The sequence below is a fragment of the Lathyrus oleraceus genome, chromosome 2, assembly GCF_024323335.1.
Source record: "Lathyrus oleraceus cultivar Zhongwan6 chromosome 2, CAAS_Psat_ZW6_1.0, whole genome shotgun sequence".
NCBI lineage: Eukaryota > Viridiplantae > Streptophyta > Magnoliopsida > Fabales > Fabaceae > Lathyrus > Lathyrus oleraceus.
In genome coordinates, this window is record NC_066580.1 from 467,747,546 (window position 1) to 467,760,206 (window position 12,661).

At 33.5% G+C, this 12,661-nt stretch overlaps 1 protein-coding gene across 4 annotated transcripts; it reads right to left on the reverse strand.

Moving 5' to 3' along the window:
- Positions 1-6,665: 6,665 nt before the first annotated feature.
- Positions 6,666-11,965, reverse strand: LOC127120457 (uncharacterized). Of its 4 annotated transcripts, XR_007803205.1 has the most exons (11): positions 11,515-11,965; positions 11,099-11,243; positions 10,337-10,505; positions 9,956-10,211; positions 8,997-9,085; positions 8,497-8,679; positions 8,312-8,397; positions 8,150-8,234; positions 7,272-7,433; positions 7,112-7,193; positions 6,666-6,969 (listed from the first exon to the last, which is right to left on the reverse strand). XR_007803205.1 is itself a non-coding variant. In XM_051050890.1 (10 exons), the coding sequence occupies exons 1-9, from the start codon at positions 11,714-11,716 to the stop codon at positions 7,299-7,301; spliced, it is 1,350 nt and encodes a 449-aa protein (XP_050906847.1). In that variant the 5' UTR covers positions 11,717-11,965; the 3' UTR covers positions 6,666-7,193; positions 7,272-7,298. The 4 variants fall into 4 exon arrangements, 2 of the variants coding, with proteins under 2 accessions (XP_050906847.1, XP_050906846.1); XR_007803204.1 differs by having other exon boundaries at positions 7,112-7,433; XM_051050890.1 differs by having other exon boundaries at positions 6,666-7,193.
- Positions 11,966-12,661: the final 696 nt, after the last annotated feature.

Below are 12,661 nucleotides of genomic sequence, written 5' to 3' on the forward strand. Positions count from 1 at the left end.
CTTCAAAGTTTCTGCAACATGAATAAACTTTGATTAGGTCTTTCTTTCTAATTTTTTTGTACTTAACACTGACTATGAAGGTTTGAATGAAGGTTAATGGAGGAGGTTTAATGGTGGTGAAATAGTTTTATGGAAGTGTGATGAAGATAGAGGATGTGATGAAGATGAAGGAAGGAGATGAATGTGGTAGGTGAGGGAGTGTTTTATGTGTGTAATGATACTTCTTCCTCCCCCCCCCCCCCTCCCCTCCCCTCCCCTCTTATGTTGATTGGTGAGGACTGAATAGAATTGGTAATATGTATGAGCTTTTGAGAGTGAAAAAATGTGATTATTGAGAGTGAGGAAAGTGTGAAGTTTGAAAAAAATTGTATAAAAAGTTTGTTTAGTGAGATATTTTGATGGAGGTCGATATATGGATGTTGTACAAAATATTTTTCTTTTATTTTGCCATTCGCATGAAAGCCAATTGTGTAAAGTGCATGGTATGCTTTGAAGTATGGGTATTTCTAAAATGGTGAAGTATCGGTACTGGGTACTGGATACGTACATGTACCTGGTACTCGTACTGTACTTGCGGTACTTCATTTTTTCTTATTATTTGGTTTGGAATGAAATTCGTAGTTTTCTTAAATGTCAGTATAAAAAGTTTGTTTAGTGAGATATTTTGATGGAGGCCGATATATGGATGTTGTACAAAATATTTTTCTTTTATTTTGCAATTCGCGTGAAAGTCAATTGTGTAAATTGCATGGTATGCTCTGAAGTATGGGTATTTCTAAAATGGTGAAGTATCGGTACTGGATATGTACATGTACCTGGTACTCGTACTGTACTTGTGGTACTTCATTTTTTCTTATTATTTGGTTTGGAATGAAATTTGTAGTTTTCTTAAATGTCAATATAGTATATTTATGTGTTTTAACTTTTTTGTTATTGTATCTTAACATTATTTTTAGTTTTTTCAATTTTTTATAATGGTGTTTTGCTATGAACCTAACAATTTAGTTTTTTTCTCGTACATTTTAGAGAAAAAGTTTATTTCTTATTAACGTATTTGTACCTTGATTTTTTTTAAAATACCGCATCATGTACCGGTATTAGTATCTGCATCGGATACCGTAACCGTACCTATGCATCATAGATGGTGTGTATGAGGGATGGTGTATGAGATAATGAATGGAACACTTCTTCTTTTCTTTTTTTTAAATTTGTCTTTAATGGAAATTTAACTTTTGTAATATGTAACGGAAAGATGCATGACATTGTATGTATGGACCATGAATGATAAAGATGAGATATTTTAAAAGTTTTGTAAATTGTCCTTTATGCCATTTGATTGATGATTTATGATGTATTGAGAAATGATGCATATGGTTTAAAAATGAAAACTTCCTCTCTTTTTTTATAATTGTGTTTTAAAATTTTATAAAACAAAAATGCATATGATGAAAAGATAATGTGATATTTTAAATGAAAAAATAAATATTTCTAAAGACAAAAAAAAAACTAAGAGATTAATTTTTTTAAAGCTAATGCAAAAAATGTAAAATGTGATGAATAATGAGTTATGCTAAGTTATTGCAAATATGCAAGCATGGTCGAATCAAGTGGGAACGCTTGAACAAAATTAGGGTATGACACCCTAGAGGCTGAGGTTATAAGTGGCTTAGCTGGTATTGTATCCACGAAATCTATGTCAAAGACTGAACTATGGCACATGAGATTTCCCATGTCAGTGAAAGGAGTATGGTCGAATTGGGGAAACAAAATCTGCTAGGTAATGACGCTATTCGAAATGCAAAGATCTATGAAGAAGAGTTGGAACAGGAAGAGATTCTTGTTGAGGTGGAGCATAGTAATGTTGAATTACATAACCCAGATGAAGTCGAAGAAAAAACACAAGTTGTTGATGAAGATGAGGAGACTAATAATGACTACTTGTTGGCAAGAGACTGGTCTAGAAGAGTCATCAAGCCGCCTCAGAGACTTGGTTATGCGGATCTCATAGCTTTTGCCTTAATCCGTGAGGTTCTTGATGAAGAACTTAGAGACTACGAGGAAGTTGTTAAGAGTTGAAATAAGACTGAATGGCTGAAATCCATGGATGATGAGATGAAATCTATTCATGATAATAACACTTGGAAATTGATCGAGAAACCTGCAGGAGCTAGGTTAGTCAACTGTAAGTGGACTTTCGAGGTTAAGGAAGGAATCAAATGAGTGGTGTCAAAGAGATTTAAGGCAAGGTTGGTTGCTAGGGGGTTCACTCAGAAAGAAGGAGTCTACTTCAATGATGTATTATCACATGTTGTAAAGCATAGATCCATTAGAATGTTGTTAGACATGGTGGTAAAGTTTGACCTGGAACTTGAACAAATGGATGTTAAGACAACTTTTCTGTATGGTGATCTAGATGAAACAATCCTGATGAGGCAACCTGAAGGGTATGCAAAAAGGAGAAACGAAAGTTATGTTTGCAAGTTGAATAGGTCGTTATATGGCATGAAACAATCTCCTCGACAGTGAAATAAGAGATTCGACAAGTTCATGACACACATAGGTTTCACTAGTAGGCAGTTTGACCACTTTGTTTACTTCAGATTTTGACCTAGAAGTTCACTTGTTATTTTTTTGCTTTATGTGGATGACATCCTCATAGCAAGCAACAGTGTCAAGGATGTAGTGAAGGTGAAGGTTGAACTCGATAGGGAGTCAACATGAAGGATCTAGGAGTTGCCTCCAAGATTCTTAGGATTGACATCCGAAGAGATAGAAAGCAGTCGAGATTATGCTTATCTTAAGAGACATACCTAAAGAAGATTCTCGATAAATTTGGTATGTCGAATTCAAAGCTTGTTGTAACACCAACAAATCCTCAATTCAAGCTAAGTATGACTCAAAGTCTTAGTACTGAAGTCGAAAAAGCCTATATGAATAGAATTTTGCATGTTAGTATAGTAGGTTCTTTGATGTATATTATTGTTTGTATGTGGCCAGACATAGCGTATGGAGTGAGCCTTCTAAGTAGGTATATGTCTAATCCTAGGAAGGCACACTGACAAGCTTTGAAGTGGGTTCTAATATACGTACAAGAATCCTTGAGTAGGGTCCTAGTTTATGGTGGAGCCACAAGCAGTGGTAAATTTGAAATCAAAAGGTTTGTCGACTCTGACTATGCAGGATGTATGGAACCATAAAATCTCTTTCTGGATATGTTTTCACAATGTTTGACACATCTATCAGTTGGAAAGCTTTTGTTCAGAAGGTTGTTGCTTTATCAACCACTGAAGTTTAATACATTTCCCTCACTGAAGTTGTGAAAGAAGCATTGTGGCTTGAAGGGTTTGCTAAGGAACTGAAACATCAAGGTCAAGTTATCACCGTTAAATGTGATAGTCAAAGTGTCATACATATGTAGAAGAATTTAGCCTATCATGAGAGAACCAAACGCATCGATGTTAGGCTGCATTTCGTCATGGAGAAAGTCAAGAAAGGAGGAGTGAAAGTGTTTGAGGTTTCGACTGAAGATAATGTTTTGATATGATCATCAATTCATTACCTAGTAGCAAGTTCTTTCACTGTATCCAAATGATAAAGTTGTATGCCAATAGCTAACTTGTTCCCTTGGTGTTGTAGAGTTTGTTCCAATGTGAAGATTTAGGATATTTTGGATCAAACTCTAGTATCAATAGGGGAACCTTCATGGTTCAACTAGGTTGTGTATGTTGTATTCGAAGTCTGTTAAACATGTGGTAGTCAAAGATGTACATGATCTAGTCGAAGATGTACATGATCTAGTCGAAGTCAGTTTGAGCATGCAAATGACTTAAGCTAGTTTATGTACTTTGTCATGTAATCGTTATGTATGAGCGTTATCAACATACATCTCATGCATATCCTAGGATTCTATTTATAGGTCATACTTCAGTGTGTTAGAGTAGTGGTTAAGTTGTTATTCACTTGTAATCTGTAAACCCTAATTTTAGAGAAAGTGAATAGAAAAATGGTTATAACCAATTATGTCTTATTTTCTCTCTCTCTCTCTCTCTCTCTCTCTCTCTCTCTCTCTCTCTCTCTCTCTCTCTCTCTCTCTCTCTCCCTGTAACTAAATCGTTTTCTTGTGTATGTTCAAGAAAACCTCTATTTGTCATAGGATTACTTCATTCTTGGTGCGGTGAGCGTGGATCAAGATGTCATCTTCTTTATGAATGTTGAGATGCCTTCGAAACACTAGCATTCGAATCACTAGCCTTCCAAAATCATTTGAAACAAAGAATCAGACCATTCCAAAACCGAATTTAAGGTGTAAACCATACAATTGCTCTTTACCTTCACCTTCGGTTACTATTCTTCTTCCCCAAATCCAAATCCCACTTTCTATCATGTAATTTTATAGAGTGGTGGTGCGATGAGAGCAGGTTTCTACACATCACATTTTCACCTTGTTGGGATTGCATATCATAACTGTCTCTGGCGCCACCGTGTTCCAATACTCTGGCACCAACTTGTTGTTCTCGGTATCGTCGTGGTTCGTTTTTTGCTCCGAGTAGCAAGTTTGATTGATTTTGTGTTGAGATTTTTGGGTTAGCGTCAATTGGTCTGTTAATACTTGTCTAGGCAGATTGGCAACATATTTCTTTAGATCTGAAGTTGTTCTGATTTTTTTTTCCGGTTGAGTCCTCACTGGGTTTTAGTTTGCGGGTGGAGGAAGCGCTCACTAATGGGTTTTTTGGATGCAACTCGGTTACGGTTGTGTCATCTCCTTCTCCGACGTCGTTTTTTGCTGCTTATAAGCCTCGTCTTCTCTAATGCGAGTTTGTTAACATTTTGATTCTTCAATCTCTGTGTTGAGATTTACAGGTTTCAAGATTTGTCTCCATTGCGTCAAAGAACTTTGGGTTGTTCGGATTGGCGGTGGTTAGTGGATTATGGCTTCAGTTTGAGTTTACTACTTCCGCGGTCTTAAAATCTACTCCAGTCTATTGTGATTGATTTCAGATTGTTTGGTCAGAAATGGTCGTGATTACTTACCACAATTTGTGAGTAAGTTATCGGTTAATGAAATCATTATCGTGTTGGCAGTCAAATTCATTCATCGTTTTCAAAATCTAAATTTAGTGATTGTCAATTCATATATCATTTTTTTTTGCAATTTAGTTTCGCATTGTAAGTGATTTGCTAGATTGTAGGTGTGATGTATGAATATTTGTCTTTAATTCTGATTCACATTAATATTTTGTTTTATTAGGTTAGGCTCTATGTCCCCAAATCTCTTGTAGTGCTCTTTTTTATTTTAAGATTTCAAGTTGATTAACAAAAAAAATTCGAACCAAAATTCAAATAATTAAGAATATCTAAATTAAATATGATATAATCACAAAAAATAAACAATATAATATACTTAATTGAACATCGATAGGCAAATGCGAATTGAACGACAACAAACAAGTCATAATTGAACAATAAAAAATAATATTAAGTTGAGCAACAATCAATATCGAGTAGAATGACGTGATTAAGTTTAAAAGAGACGGTGTGATGATGATGAAGCATGGTTGAAAGAAAAAGAAAAAAAACTACAACAAAAATTTATAAAACTCAAAAGTTTATATAATTGGAGAAAAAATAAGAAATTTTTATTTTTGGAATGTGAAATATTTAAGTTTTGATATTGACATTAAATTTAAAAAAAAAAAAAAGGATCAATTTGATGTATTTTTTTGAATCGGACGATTTTACAAAATTTAATTATGATTCTTTGTTCCGAACGATTTTGGACACTTCAATTTTGACCCACTAGCAGTTTAAAAAAATTGATCAGACCGGATTCAACTCCGATTCTCAATCCAACCGATTAAATCGTCCGATTTGTAAAACATTGTCCCTACAATATCCCGAACTAAAATCTGAATTTTAACTAAAAAAGTATTCACATTTAATAATCAACGTTGTTTCAAATAGGATTAGCTTAAGTGAAGGAAACCTATGAAAATACAAAAAATAAATCAAAGCAAACATTGATCTACATATAAAACAATTGGTTAAGACATCAAATTATGAAGAGTTCGGTTTAACTTCAAAAGAAATTATGTGATGTATCAAAAAAAGATTATGTGTAATAGAAATAACTACTCTCCCTAATTGGTGGGGAAAAAAACATTTAAACTTGTTTTTCACAAGTAATAGATTTTTCTATTAAAAAACCATTTATTTATCAGGAAAAAATTTCAGAGTTTGTTCCTTTAATCACATTACCACCATTGCTAAGTGTTATCATCTTTTTTTCTAAGCATGCTAGGATTAGCAGAGTGGGGTTTATGCTAAGGAGAAAATTTAGATACAATTTCTTGGGTTTAGTTTTTACTATTTCTCAAAAAAAATATGACAAATATATTTAAATATCGTTTAAAGAGTGAAAATAGAAAAAATTGCATGTGTAATATAAAATTATACACTTGTCATATTGTAATTGAAAAATAATAAAAACCACAATAACAAAAATCGTATCTATCTCCATGTACTAATACATTTGTCATATTTTCATTGAAAAATAGTAAAATCCACGACAACAAAAATTGTATCTATCTCCTTGTACTAATACACTAGGCTTCTGTTTGGTTTTCCATCCCTTTTAACAAAATCACGTCAAATGTCAAATGTCCACGTTAACTAGAAGCTCCAATTTATAACTTTTTTGAGATCACATCAAATTTGCATTAGGATGTGATATTGTGGTTCAAAACTCATTACCAAACATACACAAAAAGATACATTACTAACGAACCCACTCCATGATAATACATTACTAACGCTGACAAAGCCTAAACAAAAAAAATTAATTTTCACCTCATGGTCTTCATGTGCCCTTCCTGTCTTTCAGAGAAACTGGTATGTCTCGCCGTATATAGATTCTGATAGCATTTTGAGATGCTTGTGCAGTTGATTATAGCTTCCAAAAGCAAACACAGGCTGTAAAGTATACAAGCTATAATTTATAGGCGGAATCATAAGCCCATTAGACCTCCATAACTTGAATTAGAAGAGAACTCGGTATCACAGACTGAATTCAAAGAATTAATTAAACTGAGATTTTGTTGTTCAGTCTCCTTACAGAAGGTATATCCCAATCTCATTCAAGTTTAGCATTCACTAGTAGTTGATGTTGTGTTTCTCTGGTTTCTTTTTCCTCTTGCCTGCATTTTCATCATCTAAATTATTAATCTTTTTTCTTCAGAGAGTAAGAGAAGAGAGAGACTGACATCCACCACTACCAAATCCGGTAAAACGGGTATATATGTTCACTGTTTATGCCAGTTGTTATACGGTTGCTTCCCACATTGCTTCAGGGCATACATACATCCAGCTGCTAACAACAAACCAAACACACCAAACGCCATTAAAGCTGCATTTCCAACATTTCGATAATAGCCACCCTGCACCAGTAGCAAGCAAGTTAATATGTACATGACACAAAACACACAATGGTTGAGACATACATTTTTTTCTTTATAAAATCATTTTTAGACAGAAGTTGATGGATTGTGAATATTGCAAACAAACTAATGATAAAAAGTTAACTGTCAATCATTTATTGCTTGTTGAATATATTTAATGAAAAATTCTGAACTTTTATAATAAAACTAACAATAAGTAATAAATACTAAGTAACTAAGGAACAGAACCCTTATGGGTACCAGAGCAACTCCCTTAAAGGTGTATTACACCTACAATTTCATTCTGTAGATTTAACCCTTCTCTGAACCTAAGAAGCAGCAATATCACCCAATAAGCTCAAGAGTTTCAGGGACAAGTTGGGTCGGTCAAGTTCAATTCAGACTCAAATTGTTATGGCTGTTTTCAAAGTAGTGCCAGCCAGCTTGATTAATCTTTTCATAGAGAGTCACGTTGGCACCAATAAGAATTTAAATGAGAACTTGTATCTACTACTTTTACGAACAACAAAAGAATTTAAACAGGGCCACTTTTGAATAAGAAATTCTTATGCCATCCACCCTCCACAACCATGTCATTCTAACTTCAAAATTTTATCTTTCCACAAAGGATATGGCTCGTGTTGATAATGCCAAAATGAATAATTAATATATGCCTCCTAAAATTTCAGAAAAAAAAAGTATGCATAAATACACACTTGCACCACAGATAGCAGAATTGCAGCATTTGCAGGGGCAAGAGAGAGCCCCATCATCCCTCCACGCAATTCATTAGGTACATGCCTGCAAACAAAGAAATCAAAAATATCAAATCCATTATTAAGCAAACGAAGAAGTACAACTCTTGGTAATGAGATTACATCGTCCTCAATCGAGCAAGTGATGGTAAAATGAAGCCAACACAAGCATGAAATAGGCTAAAAAGTGTCACCAAAACTCCGATTTCCTACACATGAAAAAATTATGAGATCCAAATATAGACTTCAATATTGAAAATCTGACCAAAAGTATATCTAAGACTTTGTAAAGTCAACAATAACTGCACCTGATAGTCATATGCCACAATAGACAAAAGAGCAGCCAATGTGATGTAGGCATATACTAGGCAGTCCTCAATTCTAAATGATGATGGTCCACTAGTAAGACAAGGAAACACAGTGCTTCCTAGCATCCTTGAGCCCAAAAAGCATGGATATATCAATCCTAGTTGCACTTCTCGGCCATCAGCCTAAAATCACATGCATTAAGAATAAATAGATATATACCGAGACTGAAAATATAACAGGTTCAACAACATGAAGCCTCTTAGTCAAAAAGATTCAATTATGGATACATCTTCCTCAAATAATGAACCGAAAAGAAAAATCCCTTATAAATTAGTGAAATGAAACCCATTTCTGGTTCACCGATACAAAGAGCCTGAACAAATATAAGCCAGTGAAACATTCATTCAATGCAATATGTTCATGTTGTTTTAAATATTTTCCATATAAACTGATGTCCCCGTTATGTAATAAGTTGTGCTCTAAAATTTCAATATCATACCACCACTGTTGGTGCCCAAAGGATCCACAAAATTCCAATGGAGAAGTGAAGGCAAGCTTGTGCCACTGTCAACAGCCATATCCTTTTATCTGTGGATTATTAAAGATAATCAGTATGACACTTAAACTTTTAATAAAATTTAATCACATGTTTCTCTAGTGCCAGCTCTTTTCCACATCTAACCTCAGAATTGTTATTAATTATATCATGTCAGTTTGAACATAGAGATGGACTTTATCATGCAGAGCTCAGGCCTAATATAGCTTGAAAATGAAACATAAATATTATAAACAAGATCAAACTCTTAACAAGGAATACTGCATATAAAAAAAAATCACAAGGAAAGTAAGTGGTTGATCATCAGAAACTTAACAATTGCAGAACAGAAAAATAAATCCCAAGATACATTTTCATGCTGTCAAATCTCAGCCATGACATCCAAGTTTAATGCAGTTGAACTACTATGTGTATATTTCCTCTGGTATTTCCATTTTATAGTAGACTCTTGTTGCAGGTTACTTGCAACAAGAAAGGAATTATTGGTGAACTATTTATTTATGGAACAACATAAAGGTGATGCAAAGCAAAAACTGTCAGAGGAAAGTAATTTAGAACTAAATATCAAGCATAGCAAGAGAAAATGACAACTAGAAAATAGAAAGTTTGGGTAAGTAAGTCGAAAATAATGAAGGGAAAAAAGAGGCTCTTATAAGTATTCTATTGACTCGTGGTAAAAGACCACACATGTCCCAAAGACAAGGCAGCAAACTTCATAGAAACATAAATCAAATAAACTAGCTTCTTTGTAATTCCAGAATGATTGTGGTTATTAGTAAGTTATCTGATTTCCAAAAAGAAACCTTGGGTATTGAAATAGTGTATCATTTTAAAAATAAATAAAATACTTAACTGTTTATTATAAGAGAATAAAAAGTGAATAAGCATGAGTGTGAGCTTACCACCAAAAATATATGCATAGAAGGACAGACTATACTCCTTAAAAGAAGTTGCTCCTGGAGTTTCTGTCCATCCTCTGGTGAGAAAAATGAAGCATATGATTGCTAAGAAGATGACTGCAGAGGAAGGAGCGGTGTTTTTCATCATACTATTACCAACCAGACCATTTGCCAACATTTGGCTGGCAATAAAGCATGCAGACTCAAAGAAAGTCATTAACCAATATGTGTCATTAAGTGAATCAAGCCTGTGTCCTTGCTGTAGACAAATACACAAACAAGATTGACATTAAGGTGAAAAGTAGAAAAAAAATCCAGATCAAGTCATTCAATAGAGAAGAACTAAGCTCCTACTGGAGATAACAGAAGAAAATTGTTGATTACCTTCTCATGTTGAGTGACCATCCAAGTCTCGAAACTGAATGAGAATATTGTATTGGCCATAGAGAGACAAATGCTAGTCATGAAAATGCTTGGTTGTTGCGTAATCTTCTTCCAAACACCAACTAAGAAGTGTAGGATGCAATAGATCAAACAAACTTTCTTGTGACCTCTATACAATTGCAGGTAGTAAGTTAGTTTAACAAGTACCAAAACATCGAAAACTATTTCAGAAAATGCATGTCTTGATTCTACATTGTTTAGGTAGTACTTCTGGAGTAACCAAGATGTTTCATATCAATACTAATAGAAAAAACAGTGCTCAAAGTTCAAATCACATGTAGAAGAATGCTTTGAAAAATTTGATAGAAACATTGAATAGTAATACTTTGGAAATGAGACTGATATTGCAAAATATATAGGTTACAAGATTTATTAGAGTCATCCTAAAAACTTGGAAATGCACAGCTCTTGAAAGGTTGGATTCTAAAAGTAAAAAGTACTCCTAATAATCATCTCAAATATCTACCGAAATCAACTTAAAATACTACAGTGAATTGAGTAACATCAACAATCACAGGGTTAGTAATTCTTCCAATGTAAGGAAATTCACTATAATTGGCTGATAAACATCACTACAACATAAATAATTAAACAAAACTTATACACTGCAACAAAATTTGCATATATTTGCAAACGATGAATTACACAAAAACATAATTAGGTTTTTCAAGTGATATATAGCAAGTAAAACTAGAGGCTCACATCAAATCTGAGAGCATGCCAAGGAAAGGAGCAGCAAAAAGAGCAGTTGTATAACCGTAACAGAGAGACATGATCATCTCCTCCCTTCCAATTCCATACGAAGCTAACTCGAACTCCCCAAACACTGACCACAGACCTTCCACAACTGAGAAGATGAAAAAATAAGACAAATGATATCATCATTCATAATTTCACACCTCCGATCTAAAGCTTGATCCAGTAACTAACTAACTAACTAATCATTACAAACAAAATCCAATTCACTATTCAGTCTCCAAAACATAACGGATTTAGAAATAACAATAGGTATAAATGAAATTTCATAACAAAAATTAAGAAAGCAATGAACCTTCATAATTCAATCTCTCACATTTTCTACAAAACCTAATAGTGTCAAATTGAAGAAGAAAACGAACCTGAAGCGAGAGAGTAGACGAAGAGGAAGTTCCGCTGGAAACTAGTAAACGATGAAGAGATTCCATGGTCGAAGATTGTGGAGGTTCTGTTGAGACTGGAGAGATGAGGATAAAGAAAGATCGAGAAGCAGCAACAAACGGAGAGGAAGAGGAATATTGCTGGATTCAGTTCCCAAACGGAACTCTCGATAACGACTCCCATTGGCGTTTTTATAGTTCTGGTTTGAAAGACGCGCGAAGAGAGAATGCGATGTGTTTACATTCCGTTTGGATCCAAAGTAAACCCTAGATCGTGATTTGTTGCAATTGAGAGCGCGTCGAGATCATGAGAGTGACTGTGAAACCGAGGGGTAGATGGATTTGATCGGTGAGCGAAGGTTCAGAGAGTAGAGTAACTTCTCCTTGTAATGGAGACGTAAAAATATGTTTGAACAGATTTGGCAATTAAAAAAGATTAATTTTGGTTATAAGTTATATATGTAAAATTGAGTAAAATTGAGTTGTTTAAAATGAATTGAACAATAAATAAAAGATTTAAAATAAATTGTGTACTATAATACTACCCCGGGTCCTATAATACTAACCTGGGCCGAAAAAATTTGTTTTTAAAATTCATTCTATATTTTATTCAAATATATTATTTATTCAGTAAATTTAAAAATTAAATTTTTTCTTATAACTAAAATTACTGTGAATAGTTTTAACTCAACAACGCCATAAAAACATGTTGGAATCAATTTTATAATTAAATAATAAAATTTATCAATATTATGGATTGAAAGTGATAAAAATTTGGATCTTAAAATTGAGATTATGCTTTAAAAAAAATGAGGTTTGAACCCTCTTATTATGAATGATAATGGATAGAGTTTGGAAAGAGTACTATAGTATATGTTCTCATATTTATGGTTTGAAAAAAAAATTATGTATTTGTATCCATACTTGTGTGGGCACCAATATTTATATTTGTGTTTGTATCTTATGGGTAGATAAGTATCCATACTTGTATTCGTTTACCCTCATTCATAATAAAATATTATTGATTAATTAGAATTTATTATGTCATTTTAAGTTTTTGACAACATTAAGAAAAATTCAATTATAGTATTATTGAATTAAGAAATAAACAAACACTTACATTAAAATG

Bases quoted from the DNA above. Each gene is read 5' to 3' on its own strand.
- LOC127120457 (XM_051050890.1), bottom strand. From the start codon at position 11,716: ATGGGAGTCGTTATCGAGAGTTCCGTTTGGGAACTGAATCCAGCAATA. The intron at 11,244-11,514 runs GTTCGTTTTCTT...TCATCTTCTCAG, and splicing joins CGTCTACTCTCTCGCTTCAG to TTGTGGAAGGTCTGTGGTCA. The intron at 9,086-9,955 runs GTAAGCTCACAC...AATAATCCACAG, and splicing joins CTATGCATATATTTTTGGTG to ATAAAAGGATATGGCTGTTG.